This window comes from Pseudophryne corroboree, chromosome 1, assembly GCF_028390025.1.
Source record: "Pseudophryne corroboree isolate aPseCor3 chromosome 1, aPseCor3.hap2, whole genome shotgun sequence".
Lineage (NCBI taxonomy): Eukaryota > Metazoa > Chordata > Amphibia > Anura > Myobatrachidae > Pseudophryne > Pseudophryne corroboree.
The window spans coordinates 527,752,330-527,775,191 of record NC_086444.1 but is presented as its reverse complement, the minus strand read 5'-3'; the positions used below and the strand labels follow the sequence as shown (position 1 = coordinate 527,775,191).

General features: G+C 43.8%; 1 protein-coding gene across 1 annotated transcript in view; it reads right to left on the bottom strand.

The window, feature by feature from the left end:
• KDM4C (lysine demethylase 4C) overlaps window positions 1-22,862 on the bottom strand; it is a 961,089-nt gene that overhangs the window by 727,960 nt on the left and 210,267 nt on the right. The window contains exon 5 of the mRNA XM_063913998.1: window positions 8,078-8,271. Coding sequence (XP_063770068.1) covers window positions 8,078-8,271 — 194 coding nt within the window. The remainder of the gene's footprint in view (window positions 1-8,077; window positions 8,272-22,862) is intronic.

Sequence of the window (22,862 nt, the reverse complement as noted above, 5' to 3'; positions counted from 1 at the left end):
GGGAGGGCATAGAGATGTGGGGCAGTAGGGGGGCATAGAGAGATGCGGGGTGGTAGGGAGGGTATAGAAACATGCGGCGGTAGGGAGGGCATAGAGAGATGTGGGGTGGTAGTGATGGCATAGAGATGCGGGGCGGTACAGAGGGCATAGAGAGATGCGAGGTGGTAGGGATGGCATAGAGACGCGGGGCGGTAGGGAGGGCATAGAGACGCGGGGCAGTAGGGAGGGCATAGACACGGGGGCGGTAGGGAGGGCATAGAGACGCGGGGGCGGTAGGGAGGGCATAGAGACGCGGGGCGGTAGGGAGGGCATAGAGACGTGGGGCGGTAGGGAGGGCATAGAGACGTGGGGCGGTAGGGAGGGCATAGAGACGCGAGGCGGTAGGGAGGACTTAAAGACGTGGGGAGGTAGAGGGCATAGAGAGATGTGGGGCGGTAGGGAGGGCATAGAAATGAGGGGCGGTAGGGAGGGCATAGAAATGAGGGGCGGTAGAGAGGGCATAGAGAGACGCGGGGTGGTAGGGAGGGCATAGAGACGCGGGGCGGCATGGACAGCATAGAGAGTGGGGCAGCAGGAAGGGTATAGAGATGCGGAGCGTTAGGGAAGGCATAGAGACGCAGGGTGGTAGTGAGGGCATAGAGACACGGGCTGTAGGGAGGGCATAGAGACGAGGCAATAGGGAGGGCATAGAGAAGTGGGGCGGTAGGGAGGGCATAGAGAGATGTGGGGCATTAGGGAGAGCATAGAGACGAGGGCCAGTAGGAAGGGCATAGAGAGACACGGTGTGGTAGGGAGGGCATAGAGATGCGGTGTGGTAGGAAGTGTATAGAGATGCGGGGCAGTAGGGAAGGCATAGAGAGACGAGGTGCGGTAGGGAGAGCATAGAGACGCGGGGCGGTAGGGAGGACATAGAGAGACGCGGTGCGATAGGGGTGACAGAGAGACGGGGCGGTAGGGAGGGTATAGAGATGCGGGCCGGTGGGGAGGGCATAGAGAGACACGGTAAGGAGGGTATAGAGAGACTGGAATATAGAGATTTAGAGATGCAGTATTTTTCTTGGGCTGTGTGCCTGACACAAGTCCCCAATGAGGAAGTTGAGGGAGGAGAGGAAGTAGTAGTGGAGGGGGTGGACTCTGGGAGCAGAGACAATAGTGAACAGAAAGATGAATGGATCCTGCCCCATAAACTATGGAGGTCCTGGTGGATGTGACCGGCGCAGAAGTGGTGACACCCTGAGCACATGTACATCACTGGGTTGGGGTGGGGGCTTGTTACTATGTGTGCCCACCACCCCAAGTTTGCACCGGAGCACTCACCTGCAAAATCTGTGCTGCGTCCAAACATCACCTCCGGCTCTGCCTTTTCCTTCTCCATCTCTGGTCTTTCAGGCAGAAGGTCAGGTGCTGGGATGTGGAGTCCGGGGACCTGGGCTTGCCGGTGGCGGGGAGGCACCATGTGAAAGTGACATCAAGCGCGAGGAGAAGGCGCCGGGTCTCAGTGAGTATGCGGCGCAGAGAGGGCTATGAAAGCCTTCCGCTGCGCCGCTATCACAAATGGGCTGCAGCATCAGTTGTCATACTGGCGCTGCGGCAGGAGAGTGGGGGGTGTTAATGCCGGAGTGGCAGGGGGCACTGACAGCAGGGCCTAGGAGACTGCTGTAAAAGGATTTAATTTCCTAATTACAGCAAAGTCTTGCTGCAGCAGAGGCAGTGGGCCTATTTTGGGGTGTGGGCCTGGAGCTGCAGCTCCATCCGCCCCATTATTAATCCGACCCTGCCTGCATAGTGTGGGTGCCTTACCTTAATATCCCTTTCTTCTGTACTGGCCCCAATCCCAAGTGCAAAAGAAGATGGTATCACAATGTGCACTGCTGGATTTACTATCACCGTTTTACATTGTTACTCGCTTTAGTGATTAGAAAAACATTCTAAAGTCCCAGCATAGTATCTTAACTCTGCACACCCCATTTTCCTTAAACTGGGCATACACTATAAAATTATCTGGCAGATTATCTGCCAGAACTGGCTGGTTGGAATGAAAATCTGGTAATGGATGAGAGCAAATGACAATCGACCATATGCTCCCAAACACTGAAACAAGTACAAAAACGGTTGTTCATGCAGATTGACTAAAGTCGTGACGACAGGTTTTGTCCATTTTCCTTTTTTTATTAGCAATGTAAATTGTCATTTGCTCTCAATCATTACGAGATTTTCATTCCAACCAGCCAGATCTGTCAGATAATCTCCTAGATAATTGTATAGTGTATTCCCGGCGTCAGCATTTTTACCCATGTAACTACACAAATAACAGGTTACTTTGTATGCAGGCATTTATATGTATAGGTAGATCAATACCTTATTCCTTATATTTTAAAGCCATAATTTATTAGACCAAAAAGAAAGTAGCATAGAAGTAACGTTGTGTACATATTAATCATGTAGTACCATACTACCACCTTAAAATTGGTGACAGGTTCCCAGTCCTGTATTCATTTATTTATTTTTTGCTCTCTACTTATTCCATCGATTATAATGATGTAAATCACCCAATGTATTCTTGTTTTTCAAACATATACAAATAGATAGCTCGCCCGAGACCAAACAGCACATGTCACATCTCAAAATGTGTTCCCTCAGCAGGCGGGATGCACAGTACTATGCTGAGCTATTTAAAAATAATTTTACCCTTGAATGAAAACAAAGATTCGCCTACAGGAATGTATTTTCATGCATGTGTTCATCAGTTGAATTTTTCAGATGGGAAATCAATAGATTAAACATACTGTAGAAGTAGTGTCTCTGCCAAATGAGAAAGAGAATCCGAATCTTGTATTGTATGGTAAAGGTGAAGAAAAAGCACCAAGGGAAACTGGTATAAAAAGGAAAGAAAAGAAAGCATCCGTAACTCACTATTGCAGCCAGAGTAGAAAGGAGGGAACACCAAGTATTGGTTTGTGTCCAGGAAGTATTGAGTGCAGTGACAATTCTATAATGGATTGGAGACATCCCTAATGACTGTTCAATAAATCTTTAGGCAAGTCTTTTCATTTAACGTAAAAATAAAAAAAGTGTAAACAGTATTTCAAAGCTTAGCCTTCTTGTTAAACAGACATCAATAAGCATAAAAAAACTAATTATATATATATATATATATATATACACACACACACACACATATATATACACACACTAATTATATTTGGTAAAAGCTAGGTTTTGCTGTGTGTTACATTTCTTGCACCGTTTTACCAATGAACTTATAGCTTACTGTACTCAGGAATAATATGCACAGCATTCATTCATCTCATAGATGTGTGTATATATATCCACCTTACCTTTGCAGTTCAACACAAATATGAGAGTGGGGATTACTAGCAAGGAAGGCATTATGATTGAAACAATTCATATTCAAGGCTATGGGATCCATTTATCAAATTATATTTGTGGCTAATTAGCCGCAAATATTAGGTATCTCCTGAATGTAAGAAGGAGGATACCTTCTGCGATCCCTCCATTGCCCCCCACAGCCGCATTTCCATAGGTTTCTATGGGGGGATGCAATGCTGCCTGTTTTACCAATATCCGGAATGTGACGAATGCCTGATATTGGTCCCAGCGGCTCCAGCAGCTACTGCCCTCTGAAGACGGCAGTAGCCCATTGTACACATCACATCCCTAGCCTGAAAGTTGTCGCTCTGAGCAGACTGCGCCTGCAGGTGGAGAGATGTAACAAGTGCAGAGCATTAGATATGAGAGATGCCTGTCCAAGCTTAAATCTAAAATGCAATGTAAAAATAAAGCTGTCTAACATTTGTGGGCTACATGCACAAGCAGCCATTATTTACCCTGCATCAGGGGCAAATAAAGGGCCTAATTCAGACCTGGTCGCTGCAGCAGCAGCGTACGCAGGCTGAAGCCCAGCTAAGTGAGCACACGTGCAGCAGCCGCACTGCGCGTGCGCACACTGTGAGAACGGCATCTCATTTGTGCGATAGCCTCCGCCTGATTGACAGAGAGGAGAGGGCCCGTGTGCAGGCCTCCTCCTCTCTGGCAGAGAGTAGACTCTGGTTGTACGCAAGTAGACTCCGGGCAGTATGGACGGTGTAATGGTTAGCACAGTGCCGTAACTAGCCATTTTAGCGCTGTGTGCAAGAAACGCCCCTTCTATGCTAAACAGGGGTAGTGCGCGCCGTAGGTACACAAAAAATATATAGGGGTGTGGCTTCATGGGGAAGGGGTGTGGCCACAAAATAATACAAATTCATATTATGTTGCACAGTAGTCTCTATTATTCAAATGACGCCACACAGTAGTGCCACTACACCAGGAAGAGACTCTTTTGCACATTATGGCAGACAGATTCCCCTTTTTACACATTACGACAGGCAGAGTCATCTTTTTACACATTACGACAGGCAGAGTCATCTTTTTACACATTACGGCAGGCAGAGTCATCTTTTTACACATTACGACAGGCAGAGTCATCTTTTTACACATTACGGCAGGCAGAGTCATCTTTTTACACATTACGGCAGCCATTCCTCCTTTTCACGCATTACGGCAGCCAGTCCCACTTTTTACACATTACGGCATCCAGTCCCCTTTTTTACACATTAAGACAGTCAGTCCCCATTTTTACACATTACGGCAGCCAACGTTCTCTTATTACACATTACGGCAGACAGCATCCACTTTTTATACATAACGGCAGACAGCGTCCCCTTTTTACACATAACGGCAGACAGCATCCCCCTTTTTACACATTACGGCAGACAGTCCCTACACACACACAGCTTGTCCCATCCAGTGACTACACACACACACAGCCTGTCCTCTCCAGTCACACCACACACACACAACCCTCCCCTCCCCTGGTACCCGCTGTTACCTCCAGGAGAGTAGTAGAGATGGACGCAGACAGACCAAACAGCAAAGGTGGGGGGGTGGCCTAATCGTGGACCCATGGCCACGCCCCCTTTCAGCACCAATAGGCGGCCTGGGAGAGGAGGAGGCACAGGACCGGACATACAGCAATCTCATCCAGCGTCCTGATCCGCTGCTGCAGCTACAGTACTTCTGCAGACAAACACTGAGCAGCGCGGACCTGCAGGTGTTGCCGGCGGCCCTGCGCCCTCAGTGCACATGCGCTGTGTGCCAGGCACTGCCAGCACACACCTAGTTATGGCACTGGGTTAGCATTACTGCCTCAAAGCACTGAGGTCATAGGTTCGATTCCCACCATGGTCCTAACAGTATAGAATTTGTATATCCTCCCCATACTTATGTGGATTTCCTCCAGGTACTCCGGTTTCCTCCCTCCCACAATCCCCATAAAACTGGTAGGTTAACTGGATCCCAACAAAATTAATCCTAGCATGAATGTGTGTGCATGTACACGTGGTAGGGAATATAGGGGGTGATTCAGAGCTGATCGTAGATGTGCTAAAATTAGCACATCTATGATCAGATTCTCTGACATGCGGGGGGCTAGTCCACCCAGCATGTCAGGCCCTACCTAAACCCCCCCCCCCACACACACACACACACACACACACACACAGATGCAAAAACATCTCACTGCGGTGATGCTTTCGCACCCACCGAGTAGCTACCTGCCATCTGCGTTGTCCAGACTGTGCCCTCCCCAGCGCGTTCTAATGCCCCACCCCGCAACCGCCTCTGCCTGTCAATCAGGCAAAGGCGATCGGACCAGTGAGATGCTTTCACATCTCACTGGGTGCGCGAGCGCACTCAACAAAGGGCTTCAAAATTAGGCCCATAGATTGTAAGCTCCACTGGGGCAGGGAATGATGTGCAGGCCAAATATTCTCTGTAAAGCGCTGCAGAATATGTGTGCACTATATAAATAACTGTCAATGAATAATAAATAAATGCCAGAGTCTACTGCGCTGCGCAGGTTTCCGGGATATGACTTTCGTGCCTTGTTCCTGGGTACCTCTCTATTTCACATTGTTCCAGTGATCTACAGTATGTCTGCACCGCTGGTCACTGTTGCGGTACTTCGTAAGTAGAATTATACGAGTGCAGGGTGTGCAGTGTGGGTCCCCCCTGGGCCCAGGGGCCTGTGTGCATTGGAGACCTTGCACACATTATAGATATGCCTATAGCCTCATACACACTAGACGAGAAAGTAAAATATATTGCATAGAAGGTCCATTCTGAGCAATATCTTCTACTATCTCGTCTAGTGTGTACACTCAACATTGTTGATGATGCGTGGGATGCCCCTTCCCACGTCTGAACAGTTAAGACGAGGGAAGACGAGGGCCATGCTGCAACATGGCCCCCGCTCCTCCCCCTGCCGGCATCAGTAAGTGTGTATGTAATGCAGTGAAATGCTATCCTCCCGCTGCCGACTCTGCATCTCCTGATATGAGATGGGAAACCAGAGAAACATCCAGTGAGTATTCTGGGGATGTCTCTTAGCCTGTAATGATCTATGATATTCTGTACTTTTTAGGATGCTGTGGGCTGCCTTGCTGGCTGGAGGCTGCTTTTTCTGGTGCCCCATCACAGAAACTGGGATACACAGGGATAGTAACCATTCTCAGAGACATTAGTGTTCACAATGCAACTGAGTCATTCCACAAAACTCTGCTCCCTCGGAATACTAGAGGACAGGGAGGAGGAGGAGCAGTATAGCAGTACAAGTATACATCCCTAGCAATGAGCATTACTCTTGGCAATGAGCATGCATCCCAGAGCATGAAACCCCTAGCAACGAGCACACATCCCAGAGCATGAGACCAAGCGCATGAGACCCCTGGCAATGAGCAGGTAATTTAAAAGTAATTAGAAGCTTTACTGTAGGGCATAATGTATCACAGGCATTGCGGTGTGTGGCATAATATGATACAGGGGGCATAATATGGTGAGAGGGGCACTACTGTGTGGGGCTTAATATGGTGGAATGTTTTGTTTTTTTCCTGTGGTGGCTGAGGTCTGTTGTTGCAGGGTCAAAAAACTGGAGTGTAAAGGTAGTCTTCTCATGCGAGGCCATGCACATATTAGTGAGGCCATGCCCCCTTGCTGGGAGCGTGCACAAAATACTTTTTTTTTATGTCTATGGGGGGGGGGGTTTAATGCTCGCACTTGGAGCCCTGGTGATAATAAACAATACTCTGCTCTTAAAGGGAGGCAGTAATATGAAAGACAGATCCACTCTAATTATAGTCCAGATGCATATTATGCATGCACATGTTGGGTGCCTTGTGTGCACAGCCTAATATCAGGCACCCCTAATCAGGCAGGATATACCCCCCCTCATGCCAGCTGCAGCACATTTCCTGACCACACAACACTCTGTACAGGCAGAGCTGCGCTGCCTGATTAAAGAAGACTTCCTGGCTGCCATGCTGTGCGCCGCATCTCCTGCTGACTCACCTACCACTTCAATAGATGTGGTGGGTAGGCAATGCAAGACAGCGACTCACTTAGCCTGCCTTCTCCTCCCATGGTGCTGGTGGTGGGAATGAGATAACGCAGAGAGGTCATCGTACAGACATTTATTAATACCATAATCATAGAATGGATTGAAGATTAAATCCTTATTGCGAGAAAAATTATTTGCGATTATTAACCATGTGGATTTTGCAAATTTTGGGATTCTACGTCTTCCGCTCTGAGCTTTAGAGTATGCCTATCACCTATATTTCATTTGAAGGTACACTGGACTCCTTAATTTCCATGTGGCTGCAACCTTACTGAGAACCTCTAGTAGTGGAGTGGTATAGATCTTATTTCCCTACAAGTTTGTAAACTCTGCCTATGTTTGGCAGCATGCAGCGCTTAGTGGTTTAGCTTTCACCTGCCACTGCAGGACACACCCCTGAGTGGCAATAAATATACCAATAGGTGGAGTTAGCCATGCCCTTTGGTTGGAGCTCGACACGCTAACTCAATAATGCCGTGCACTACCAACTATAATCTCCTTGAAACTAGTTTTCAAAAGTAGGCAAGAAAATCCTTAAATAAATCCTTAAATAAGACAGCTGCTTTTCATGAGCATACTGTACAACAATAAGTGTATTTGAAGAACATTTACACAATTTACCATGACTTTGGCTCCCCAAAGTGTAGATAGTTTATGCTGTATAGATCCATATCTTCAGTATGCCATGCAAATGTAGTTTTCCACATGCCAAAGTAGAGATAAGGAGTATTGACACCTTCAATAGATATCCCACATTCTTCTCCTACAACATCCAGGATGGTGTTTAAGCGAGAAATATTCCATTCATTAATGTCCTATGATTAAAGTGGAAAAAAGGAAGGTCAGTTTTCCTATATACAATTTCTAAATATGACATTTAAAACAGCATATGACGGTACAGGAAAATTACTTAAAACAGAAATGTGGATGGTAAATTCTATCCATTAGTTTTGCATCTTGTAGCCCCAGATCAACAATTAAACTTTAGGCCTACACCCATAGGCTTTCTCAGTCCTGTTGAATCCCAATAATGTGACTGAATATGATCTATTAGATAAAAGTTATAATTAATGTTGAGCCAGATAAGCACTGTAGCAGAATATAATACAGAAAGTATAAACGATACACTCTAATGTTAAGGGTCCTACACACCTAGCGACCCTCCGCCGAGCTGCCCGACGGCCGATACGGCAGACGGGCGACCCAGCGGCAGAGGGGAGGTGACGGAGAGAGTGAAATTTCTTCACTACCCCGTCACCCAGCTCCATATGTAGTAATTTTGTGGTTTCATTTAGTGTAGATGTAACCAAACATTAACTCAAAAAGAATTTACTAATGATAATTTTGCAATTCACACCGTATGGAACAAGTTAGACCAGCTCTCAGTTATTACAATAAGTCTACTATCCTAATCTTCATGTGGCCTAGATAAAGCGTGTTTACCGGCCCAAGTACAGTAGTTCCAACGTGTTTTGTCTTAGCAGCAAGACTTCATCATGGGAAAGTATTACTGCTAAGATGAAATGCGCTGGAACTACTGTACCTGGACTTCCCCCATGGACAGATAAGATCATATATTTTTCTTATATCTTGTACGTGTGTTGGTTTTTTTACCATTGGTCTCTCATTGCTAAATAAAATTGTATTTATACTATATACTACCCTAAGTTAAGGACCTTTATTCTGGGACTAATACGCTGTTAAAAGTGCAGGCACACAGTGCTGCTTCATGCTATGCTTGCTGTATTTAAATACACACTATGGGGGGTATTCAATTCATGTCTGATCCTTTCCGACAGAAAGGATCCAACATTTCAGTATTGGCCGTTCTCGACAATGTCAATCCGACTTGTGTTACAGTCGGATTGACATGGTCGGAAACAGGGGTAAAACCTGTCAGATTTGGCTGCGAATCTGACAAAACATGTGGATCAGACGGAATTGCTGACCTGTCGGAAAAAACGGCAGCCCGGTTGAATAGGTCGGAACGCTATCAGACCTAAAGTCGGAAACTGCTGTCTTTCCAACAAGACGGCAGTTCCGACTTGAAGTGAATACTCCCCTATGTTGCTTTTTCCTTTTATTACATACTAGCTGGTATACCCGTTCTTAGCACGGGAGTTTCTGATTTTCACGGTTGTAAATATGAGTGTTAAAAATTTGGCAAATCTATAGAGATGTAAATTTGAGTAAGTAAATATAAATCCATGGTTCTTGGCGTTACCCGAGGAGCATTTTTGTAGTTTATTAAATTCTACACACTGGAGGTGCAATCCAAATTTTGATCCGATTGTCCATTAGGCCGTTATTGTTCACGCAAGCCACGCATCGGTATATTCAATATATTCTTATATTCTTGACAAAGGTCCCATATGGGTCTGAAAAGTTAATACTACTATTGTACTACTGATGGTCTGATCAATAAAAAAAACTGTGTGATGAAGACTGGTAAGTGTTCCTGTTTCTACTGACTCTATACTGGAGTGGACTGGTTCTGGTGACCTGTTCCATATGTGCATGCAACACCAGCAATTACTTTGGAAGCATGAGTGTGGAATAAATATAAATATATATATATATATATATATATATATATATATATATATATATATATATACACATACATACATATACACACACATTATATTATAATATATATATATATATATATATATATATATATATATATACACACATACACACAAAATGCTGTCCTGGCAAGCGGCGGCACTCAGAGTCTGATCTCAGTCGATTAAGGTGCAATAGTGCTTTTAATCAATCACGGTGTACGACATTTTGGGGCCACAACGCTCCTTCTTCAAGGTGATACCTTGAAGAAGGGGCGTTGTGGCCCCTAAACGTCGTACATGGTGATTGATTAAAAGCACTATTGCACCTTAATCGACTGAGATCAGACTCTGAGTGCCGCCGCTTGCCAGGACAGCATTTTGTATGTATCATTTCCGGAGGGCACTGGAGCTATATTATTTATGACAGTGAGTGCCGATTCAGTGTAATTATATATATATATATATATATATATATATATATATACACACACACATACATATATATATATATATATATATATATATACATACACACACACATACATATCTATATATATATATATATATATACACACACACATACTGTATATACATACATATACACACACACACACGTACCCATTAATACACAAACATAAATGTGGTCGACAGCATTTTAACCTGTCAGCATTACAACTTTTAATTAAGTTTAATTAGCAAGGTTCCTGCATTTTAGATCACACTTTGATAAGAGCACTATTGGAAGGTAAGACCTTGATAACTTTATATAATGTGATTATATTTAGAGATGAGCGGGTTCGGTTTCTCTGAATCCGAACCCGCCCGAACTTCATGGTTTTTTTCACGGGTCCGAGCAGACTCGGATCCTCCCGCCTTGCTCGGTTAACCCGAGCGCGCCCGAACGTCATCATGACGCTGTCGGATTCTCGCGAGACTCGGATTCTATATAAGGAGCCGCGCGTCGCCGCCATTTTCACACGTGCATTGAGATTGATAGTGAGAGGACGTGGCTGGCGTCCTCTCCATTTAGATTATAAGAGAGAGAGATTTACTGGAGCTTAGGACTAGGAGGAGTACTGTAGAAGTGCAGAGAGTTTACTAGTGAGTGACCACCAGACAGTGCAGTTTATTTAATATATCCGTTCTCTGCCTGAAAAAAGCGATACACACAGTGACTCAGTCACATACCATATCTGTGTGCACTGCTCAGGCTCAGCCCAGTGTGCTGCATCATCTATATATATTACATATCTGTCTGACTGCTCAGCTCACACAGCTTATAATTGTGGGGGAGACTGGGGAGCACTGCAGTGCCAGTTATAGGTTATAGCAGGAGCCAGGAGTACATAATATTATATAGTGAGTGACCACCAGACAGTGCAGTTTATTTAATATATCCGTTCTCTGCCTGAAAAAAGCGATACACACAGTGACTCAGTCACATACCATATCTGTGTGCACTGCTCAGGCTCAGCCCAGTGTGCTGCATCATCTATATATATTATATATCTGTCTGACTGCTCAGCTCACACAGCTTATAATTGTGGGGGAGACTGGGGAGCACTGCAGTGCCAGTTATAGGTTATAGCAGGAGCCAGGAGTACATAATATTATATTAAAATTAAACAGTGCACACTTTTGCTGCAGGAGTGCCACTGCCAGTGTGACTGACCAGTGACCTGACCACACTGACCACCAGTATAGTTAGTAGTATACTTATATTGTGATTGCCTGAAAAAGTTAAACACTCGTCGTGTGACTTCACTTGTGTGTTGGTTTTTTTTTTTATTCTATAAAAATAAAACTCATTCTGCTGACAGACAGTGTCCAGCAGGTCCGTCATTATATAATATATAATATATACCTGTCCGGCTGCAGTAGTGATATATATATATTTTTTATATCATTTATCATCCAGTCGCAGCAGACACAGTACGGTAGTTCACGGCTGTGGCTACCTCTGTGTCTGCACTCGGCAGGCAGTCCGTCCATAATTGTATACCACCTAACCGTGGTTTTTTTTTCTTCTTTATACATACATACTACTACGACATCTCTTTATCAACCAGTCTATATTAGCAGCAGACACAGTACAGTACGGTAGTTCACGGCTGTGGCTACCTCTGTGTCTGCACTCGGCAGGCAGTCCGTCCATAATTGTATACCACCTAACCTTTTTCTTTGCATCATGTGCTGATTGGGGAGGGTTTTTTGGAAGGGACATCCTGCGTGACACTGCAGTGCCACTCCTAAATGGGCCCGGTGTTTGTGTCGGCCACTAGGGTCGCTAATCTTACTCACACAGTCAGCTACCTCATTGCGCCTCTTTTTTTCTTTGCGTCATGTGCTGTTTGGGGAGGGTTTTTTGGAAGGGACATCCTGCGTGACACTGCAGTGCCACTCCTAGATGGGCCCGGTGTTTGTGTCGGCCACTAGGGTCGCTAATCTTACTCACACAGCTACCTCATTGCACCTCTTTTTTTCTTTGCGTCATGTGCTGTTTGGGGAGGGTTTTTTGGAAGGGCCATCCTGCGTGACACTGCAGTGCCACTCCTAGATGGGCCCGGTGTTTGTGTCGGCCACTAGGGTCGCTAATCTTACTCACACAGCTACCTCATTGCGCCTCTTTTTTTCTTTGCGTCATGTGCTGTTTGGGGAGGGTTTTTTGGAAGGGACATCCTGCGTGACACTGCAGTGCCACTCCTAGATGGGCCCGGTGTTTGTGTCGGCCACTAGGGTCGCTTATCTTACTCACACAGCGACCTCGGTGCAAATTTTAGGACTAAAAATAATATTGTGAGGTGTGAGGTATTCAGAATAGACTGAAAATGAGTGTAAATTATGGTTTTTGAGGTTAATAATACTTTGGGATCAAAATGACCCCCAAATTCTATGATTTAAGCTGTTTTTTAGTGTTTTTTGAAAAAAACACCCGAATCCAAAACACACCCGAATCCGACAAAAAAAATTTGGTGAGGTTTTGCCAAAACGCGTTCGAACCCAAAACACGGCCGCGGAACCGAACCCAAAACCAAAACCCGAAAAATTTCAGGCGCTCATCTCTAATTATATTACAGATGTTAGGGACCCATGTTATGAAGTCACCTGGTCGCAGTACACGGGCCTGCCTATTTGCGCAAATGTGTGCTGAGAACTTCACTTATACTCCATGTATACTCCAGGGTTTATCTAAATAATTCTTACTATCAGTGTTCCTAGAGCTAGGAGTGTGCATCTGCTTTTCTCTTCCTCCATTAAACATGATCGTAAAGCATCATGTTTAAAGTAAAAAAATAACTTAACAACCATGTCAGCATTATGCTGTCAACATGTATAGTCAATATAAATAGTTCCATATATATGTCTAGGGCACCCTATAGTTTAGTATATTCGTAAAACAATCTATGCTCTTACTTATAAAGTGTGAGTTCGTAAAAATTTACATATATTTTATATAATTTAAATAAAAGCTTATCTGCCATCAGTTTTGTTGGGGAAAACCCCTCTTTGATCTCTGTAAGTTTTTACCTCAAGAAAAAAAACAAATCTGAAATCACGGCGAAAACCACATTGCGTATAATTTACAATATAAGATAAATCTGTAATGTATAATCAGTAATGCCCAGACAAGAAAACCAATTAAAAACAGCTTATCTCAAATGTGCAGGTAAGCTCAGCCCACAAGTATGGCTCAAGAACAGCAAGATCAAAAAAGGTTTCCAAGCCTTCAACAGCTGATTTGAATGGTCTCTTACAATTTGCCATTCCATAAGGGACCTTATATGGTTTAATATGAAAGATACAGATCTATCACTACATTACTTAATACTGTCTGGCATTGTTAAAGTGTTCCGTTTCAGTGTTTTCTTCTCGTTTTTAAACACATCCTTGCGACACAAAGTTTGACAAAACAGTGCAAGAACAAGGGAATAGTCTATACCTCAGATTGTTCAGCACAGTACTGTACTCAATACTGCAACTCTCCTTTTTTATACCTTGCATACACATCCTTATAGGACTTGCCTTACATAAGAACACCTACTTAAGTCCAAATATACTTCTTCTGTCAAGGTGCAGATGCGTGTATGGAGTTCCGAAGCATGTGCTGTGCAAAGATGCAAAACACGCTCCACTGGCAGGTGTCTGTTCAACTCTGCACGATTAGCCCATACTGTATGTCAATTGTGGTGCTTAACTGCCAACACTCTTCCACTTGTTAGCAGGGTTTGTTAATCAAACTTTTGAACATTCTCTTTAATTACAATAACTATTAATAAATATAAATAGAGAGTGTTTTAGTGATTTTTTTTTCATTCACATTTTTCCACATTGTAATGCTTTTCATTAGCCTACACGGTGGCTAGTTCTGTCCTGCTTTTCAAGATGTCTGAAGATTTACATGGCTTCTGGATTACAAGACATCTTCATGCATTAGTCTTACCATAAGAAACTGTACAGCCAACTTTGGACTTAAATTTAAGAAGCGCACTGGATACCCACTGCAAATTGCCACTGGTATTGAAATAATGAACCTAGAGCCTGCCCACTCCAAAGCATTGGGAATGGGATGCAGACGCCAGGAGGTGGGCGAGTACAACAAAGCCCCTTGCGGGCTTACTGCCCTCGCCACAGGATCTATACCCGCTCTATGGGAGTCGTGGACACCCATGAGTGGTAACAGCCCCTGTGAGCATGGCGGCATTGTCAGTGGTCGGGATTTCGGCGTCTGTACCTGACCGCCAGGATCCCGACGACCGGCAATTTAACTACATCCCACTCCAAAGCACACAGCTTTGCTCCCGTCTTGGAAGAAACTTTTGAAAACTAGAAGTGTGCTTAGGTTTGTATATAAGCAGAAGAATCTTAAGAGGTGCATTGGGCAAAAGCGTCAACAACATGACATCAGAAGTCCAACATCTTTAGAAAAACTCTTAAATAAAGTTTCACAATTTTTCTTCTGAAATGCTGCTCATTTTATCCTCATTAATTTCTTAAATCAGTGGTTCCCAAATGCGGACTTCAAGACACCTCTACAGTCCAGGTTTTAGGGATATCTCTGCTTGTGCCCAGGTGGTATAATTAAACTGAGGTACTAATTAAGTCACCTGTTCCTAAGCATAGATATCCTTAAAATCTGGACTGTTGCAGTGCCTTGAGGACCACGTTTGGGAACCATTGGCTTAGATGACTCAGGATAGTATTGGGACATCAGGTTTTCCTTTATTAGATGGGGAGGGAAAACAGCTGTGCACCATTTGGCAAAGAAAGAAACACCCCTAAAACTGAACATCCATTTATCTAACTTATTTAATATAATTGCGCAAATGAAATTTAATGTTTCTATTGCTTCGTAAATTTAGGAGGACTAGTATACCCATTAACTAAAAAACCATTCATGGAACTCCTATACTCAGCCCAATTCCTCTTTCCTACTGTTACACTTCTACTCACTCACAAACTACACCATTCTGGTTGGCAAATCACACTTTTTGTCAGAAATTTAGAACACAATTCAGGCAGAAAGAGCCAATAAGGAATGTGCTCTGCACCTTGGTTGTTTTGCAACTTGCTGGTTTTACAGCTTAACTATTATATATAATTTATATGCCAGGCCTAATGGGCAACAATCTTAATTGCTGGTTTTACAGTTTAACTATTATGTATAATTTATATGCCAGGCCTAATGGGCAACAAGCTTAATTTTAACCGTTCAGCCTGATATAAAGTAGAACTCCAACATGGTTTGCTCCCAGAAGCAGTCACCAAACATATTGTAAAAATATCAAAATAAATCTAAAAAAAAAAAACCTCACACGAAAACGTCATTTAGCTCTTAGGGGGAAATTCAGTTATGGGTGGATGATCGCACTGGGCTGAATCAGTGCAGCAGTATCCGCACTTTAAGCAGCCTTCATCTCGCAAAACTGCTGCTCCCTCAGTTGGGCGAAGGGTGCTAGGTGCTGTGCTGCTGCTGGCGTTAAACGCAGCTGCAACTACAATTTGCACCCTTTGCCCATAATTGAATTCCTCACTTAAACTTTATTTGTAAAATTGGAAATGTAGAAATACATTTATAATGCCTTCTATTGGATGTAGATTTGATACAGGCTGTATATTAATAAGCCACTAAAAAGATCAAGAGAACATGCTGCCTTCTGCCTATCCTGACAATTGGCCTTATATCACCACTCAGGAGCATAGGAACGGCTATAGGCAAAGTCATTCCCAGAATGCTCTCTGCATTTATTTCACCCTAAAGTCCCGCACTGAGGATCCTGAGGATTCTGCCATAATAGGTTGCCACCATTTTCAAATTAAGCAGTCTTACCATGAAGAGGCGTCACTTGCACTGGTGACAGCCGGTGCGGCAACCCCGAGCGCCCGAAAAAATCACGGAGAGGGTGTGGCATCAAGGGAAATAACGGGGGGAGTGAGCATGGCCTACTTAGAAAGGCTTCTCAGGCAGCGCCCGGTTTCATTACTCTGGGAGGCATGCCCAGCATCCCTGGAGATGCTGGCTGCCCCTGGTGACTGGGCTCTATGCAGTGTTGGCTCCACCTCTATAACAGGAGCATGTTACACTGCAGCACCTGGCTCCTGTCACTGTGAAGAAACCGGTGTTTTTGTGACACCTCCTCCGAGGGTGACACTCGGGTTCGGGATGCACCTCTCTTCTGACGCCACTGTTACCATCCGATCCTTAACGATCACTAAATTATGTGACTGCCAAAATATTCTCTGCAAAGCACTTTGGAATAGGTGTGTGTGTGTGTGTGTGTGTGTGTGTGTGTGTGTGTGTGTGTGTGTGTGTGTGTGTATATATATATATATATATATATATATATATATATATATATTCAAGAAATAAGGATGCACTCACCAGACTTCTTCAAAAGTACAAAAACGAGCCTTTAATGTCACCAGCACATACTCACAAGGTCATGGTCAACGTTTCGGCTCACCACAGAGCCTCTTTCAAGACCAGATTACCAGATGCCATCTCCCTTGCACTGATCTAAATGCATGGGCCATATATACCCTCAATGTGGTCACACCCCCTCACTCACCAATTAACTCCAAAAGTTATCAATCTATAGGGTTAAAGATGCCAGCAGCATAGCACACTAAAAGCAATCCAGCACAGATTTCCACATATGTCAAAAACCCAGAGCGGGCTCAAAAAAGCACCTTGTTGCCAGTTAAAACATTCAAAGTCCGCCGGTGGAACGCACGCCGGACTCCTGGAACGCACCAGACTTCCGGTTAGGTGCGCGTCACTTCCTGTGTCTGATCATATAGACCCGGAAGAACGCACGCGCGGGCTGTGAAGCGCATCGCGCTTCCTATCCAGCCAGCGTCACTACCTTTATGTAATACACTATCTAATCAGCGTTGCTAGGTAACGGTCCGGCCGGCAATAAACATGAACAATGTCACTCCACAAGTCAATAGCATACCCAAAATATAAACAAATACTGGACTACCCTCCACAATCACATTCACAGTGCCGAACAAAGCTACCAATGTTCAAAGACATGGAAATCATCACTAGGCTATCTAGTCCATAACCACACATATATACCAAACCGCCTCTATTACTTATATAATAAGGCTATAAAAGGTACCTGCCAACCTCATACATATAATCGACCCACCTGCAGACAGTACTCCTTGATGCTAGCAACTAGTGTATAATACCTGAACCAAACTACTCTATGTGCTTTGCTGCTTATATCACGGAATCATAATCAAAGCCTTCTATAGCAACCCAGTAATCCACAAGCGTGGTATATATGGCCCTATCAGGACAATGGTCACAAACATGAAAGTATTATGCTAATTAAATTAACACTAAACATAGAACACATATCAAGTGCACAAAAAATATATGTACAGTGCACATTATTGTGAATAAATCACATCAATACATGAATTAAAACAAAAAAACAAAAACATGGATCAGAGGATATGACAGCCGACACACTACAATGGTCAGAACACCCCAGCACTGTCAAAAACCAAAAAAGTGAAAAAATGAAAAAGAGAAAAGAATTATACATAAACCCTAGTTAAACTAGGGGTTACCAAAAAACATGAAAATATGAAAATTACGGCTAGTCAGAGGAACAATCTGAACAACCATCATAGAAACATGTGTAACGGGTTCTGTTCATTTAAGCCCTTTGGTGATGATGTCCCCAAGAAATGAATCCAATATGCTTCTCTCTTTAACAGCACCTTATCCCTATCACCTCCCCTAGGCAAAGGGGGAACCCAGTCGATCATCATGGAAGGCAGGGTAGAGGGTTGATGTTTATGTTGCAGGAAATGTGCAGCAACTGGTTTATCAGTCTTGCCTGTAGAATATGCCAGATGGCTGGACGACCGGTGCGGATTCATTCTTTCACGGAACGTCCGGACCGTCTTGCCAATATAAATTTTCCCGCATGGGCAAACCAGATAATAAACAACATGATCCATAGTGCATACCAGATGATGTCTTAGTTTTATCTTTGTCCCATACAGTGGGTGGTTGAAGAATTGTCCCGTAACCATGGATCTGCATGTAGTGCATTGGAGGCACTTAAAACAACCAGGGCGTTTATCAAGCCATCGAGTACGGTCCACTGGGCCAGGCTTCATCGTCGGTCTTAGTAGTATGTCTTTCAGGTTCTGACCCCGTCGTATACTAAATAGGGGAGGCATCGGTCCGAGAGATTTAAATCTTGGATCAGAACAGACAATCGGCCGACTTTTGCACTGACCTTAGTCTGGTGTTGCAGCTGGTTTTAAAAATCAGACGACTAGACTCACTGGCTTGTTTAGATGAATTCTCGCCCACAGAATAGATTCTACGTGCCTTCGCAAGGCACCTCAAGACATCATTTTTCTTATATCCACGGCCCAAGAATCTCTCAGCACACTCCTGTAATTGACACTCAGTTCTTTCAGCGTCAGAATCGTTCCTCAGAACCCGAAGAAATTGTGAGACTGGTAAATTGGATTTTAGTTTATCCGGGTGATGGCTCGTAGACCACAGCAGCATATTCCTGTCAGTTGGTTACGGTACAAGGTAAACTCCAAATGGGGGGGCTTAATGAAAACAGTGACATCCAAAAAGTTAATCGTGTTGTTACGAATGCTAGCAGTGAATCTAATAGGGGTGTTCAAACCATTGAGTGCGTCAACCATAGCATAAAATGAAGTTGTTGTGCCTTTCCAAATCATGAAAAGATCATCTATAAATCTTTTGTAATATACTAGCTGATCAGCGCAAACTGGAACAATAAATTCATTCTCGTACTTTGCCATATATAAATTAGCGAACCCCGGGGCCAAATTTGACCCCATCGCTGTCCCAGTACGCTGCATAAAATATCTGCCCTGATATTGAAAATGGTTAAGAGACAGCACTAAACGAATCAAATCCAGCAAAAACTCAATGGGGGGCCCTTCATAAGGCCCTTTCAACAATGCTTCACGTACTGCCGCTAAACCTTCTTCATGAGGGATCACCGTATACAATGAGCTGACGTCAAGAGTCGCCAACAAACAATCAGAGGAGATATTGTCCAGAGCACTTATACCTCCAAGAAAGTCATTGGTATCATGTAAATAGCTCCTCGTGTTCTTTACACACAGTTGCAAAAAATGATCCACAAAAATCGCCAATGGTTGCAAAAGGGAGCACCACGCTGAAATAATGGGGCGTCCAGGCGGCTTAGTCAACGATTTATGGATTTTCGGGAGGGTATAAATTATCGGACACACTGGAAATTTAACAGTAAGATAGTTGTACACATCCTCATTAATCCAGTTATGTTGAAAGGCTGAACTAAGTACAGAATCAACCTCCTTCTTAATACCCGGAATAGGATTGAACTCAACAGATTCATAGGTATCTTTATCAGCCAATTGTGAACAGATCTCCTTATCATAGTCAGCGAAATTCTGCAGTACTACTGACCCGCCCTTGTCGGCGTTCCGTATAACAAGATTATTATTGTTCCTTAGGCCTCCTAAGGCCACCCATTCATTGCTAGAAAGATTCGAATAGTGCCTATCATCTTTGGGTGTTACTTGTGTCACATCAGAATCAGCATTGTTGGAAACCGGATCATAATTACTTGGATTCCGAAATACCTTGGATACAGTAGAAACAGTTTCTTTACGGTTAAATCCTGACCTATCAGGATGGTTATCAAAGAATTCACGTAGCCTAAGTTGTCTACCCATTTTGTAATGTTCAACAGACCACTCAAACGAATTAAATTTGTTGGTCGGTACAAAGGACAAACCTTTAGTGAGTAAATATGTTTCAGCTTCAGTAAGCTAATGATCGGAAAGGTTAAATATTAAGTTTTTGACCCCTTCCTGCTCCTTCCCTGACTTTTTTGATTTTTTGTGCCCCCCCCTCCCCGCCGCGAGTGGGGCCTCACGTACCCTTCTCTAATTTGGATCTTGTGTCTGGGCCTAAAAAAGAGGACGATGATGATGTCCCAGAGGGTGGCAAAGTATCGGCAAAATCGGAGTCAGAAGAAGAATATGATTTATGTTTAAAAGTACCATCAAATCTACCACCACGCCCCCTAGTTCTATAAGGACGATTGGGTCGAAAGGTGTCAAGGCTCCCCCCAGAGAGCCATCTGTAGACTGAATGCTTCTGGTAGTCTAGTTCGACAGTATCCCACTTATTTCTCTTAAAAGATATCAACTATGAGGTTGGCAGGTGCCTTTATAGCCTTATTATATAAGTAATGGAGGAGGTTTGGTATATATGTGGTGTGGTTATGGACTAGATAGCCTAGTGATGATTTCCATGTCTTTGAACATTGGTAGCTTTGTTCGGCACTGTGAATGAGATTGTGGAGGGTAGTCCAGTATTTGTTTATATTTTGGGTATGCTATTGACTTGTGGAGTGACATCGTTCATGTTTATTGCCGGCCGGACCGTTACCTAGCAACGCTGATTAGATAGTGTATTACATAAAGGTAGTGACGCTGGCTGGATAGGAAGCGCGATGCGCTTCACAGCCCGCGCGTGCGTTCCACCGGGTCTATATGATCAGACACAGGAAGTGACGCGCACCTGACCGGAAGTCTGGTGCGTTCCAGGAGTCCAGCGTGCGTTCCACCGGCGGACTTTGAATGTTTTAACTGGCAACAAGGTGCTTTTTTGAGCCCGCTCTGGGTTTTTGACATATGTGGAAATCTGTGCTGGATTGCTCTTAGTGTGCTATGCTGCTGGCATCTTTAACCCTATAGATTGATAACTTTTGGAGTTAATTGGTGAGTGAGGGGGTGTGACCACATTGAGGGTATATATGGCCCATGCATTTAGATCAGTGCAAGGGAGATGGCATCTGGTAATCTGGTCTTGAAAAAGGCTCTGTGGTGAGCCGAAACGTTGACCATGACCTTGTGAGTATGTGCTGGTGACATTAAAGGCTCGTTTTTGTACTTTTGAAGAAGTCTGGTGAGTGCATCCTTATTTCTTGAAGATATATTTGGGACTTTGTCTGGACTGGACTTTGCTCTGGATTTGGCACCCCAGCTGTTGTATGAAAAGGATTTGTGAGTGCGGCTTCCATATCCTCATTATGTTTTGGGACTATATGTCTCTAAGCTGGCACCCTATGATATCGGAGGACATTTTATGAATACTAGCGATCATATCTTTTTTTGACATTTAAGTGATAGCTTAAACCTTTTGCAGTGGATCTCCCAAACTTGCACTGTCTTAAAAAAAAAAAAAATTTGTATGTTTTTTTCTTTTTTGGATCAGAGGATGTGGGCATAGGACGTTATTTAAATTAACAAGTGGTTTGAATATGTCACTTACCCTGGTCAGTCTCACTGATGATGAAGTTGAACGTGTGTTATTTAATCAAGTAGACTTTGATGGTTTGCCTGCACAGACACCCAGTGATTTGTATCATAAGTTACACAGGTTGCGTAGGAGGGAGGTTGATCTTAACCTACATGGACAGTTCCTGTCTGAATATTTTAGAAAAAAGAGAATTCCACGTGGCTTTAGGATTGCCAACACACCCACCATTGGACGGAAGAATCCTTCGGTCTGTGTCAAATGGTGTGGTGTGTTGAATAAGTGCTCCCTGGATTTACTTGTTCTGGTCATTGAGGAGGTTGGGGTAGAACTGAAAAAGGTAAAAGCTGAAATTGAAGTGTTTGAGAGGGAACACACTGCTCCACTTAAGACTGATAAAACTGAGAATTGGCTAGAGAAGATCAATGACCAGATAGATAAATATAGACAGGAGTTGATATCTTTTAAGAGAAATAAGTGGGATACTGTCAAACTAGACTACCAGAAGCATTCAGTCTACAGATGGCTCTCTGCGGGGAGCCTTGACACCTTTCGACCCAATCGTCCTTATAGTACTAGGGGGCGTGGTGGTAGATTTGATGGTACTTTTAAACATAAATCATATTCTTCTTCTGACTCAGATTTTGCCGATACTTTGCCACCCTCTGGGACATCATCATCATCGTCCTCTTTTTTAAGCCCAGACACGAGATCCAAATTAGAGAAGGGTACGGGAGGCCCCACCCGCGGCGGGGGGGGGGGGCACAAAAAATAAAAAAAAAAAGTCAGGGAAGGAGCAGGAAGGGGTCAAAAACTTAATATTTAACCTTTCCGATCATCAGCTTACTGAAGCTGAAACATCTTTACTCACTAAATGTTTGTGCTTTGTACCGACCAACAAATTTAATTCGTTTGAGTGGTCTGTTGAACATTACAAAATGGGTAGACAACTTAGGCTACGTGAGTTCTTTGATAACCAACCTGATAGGTCAGGATTTAACCGTAAAGA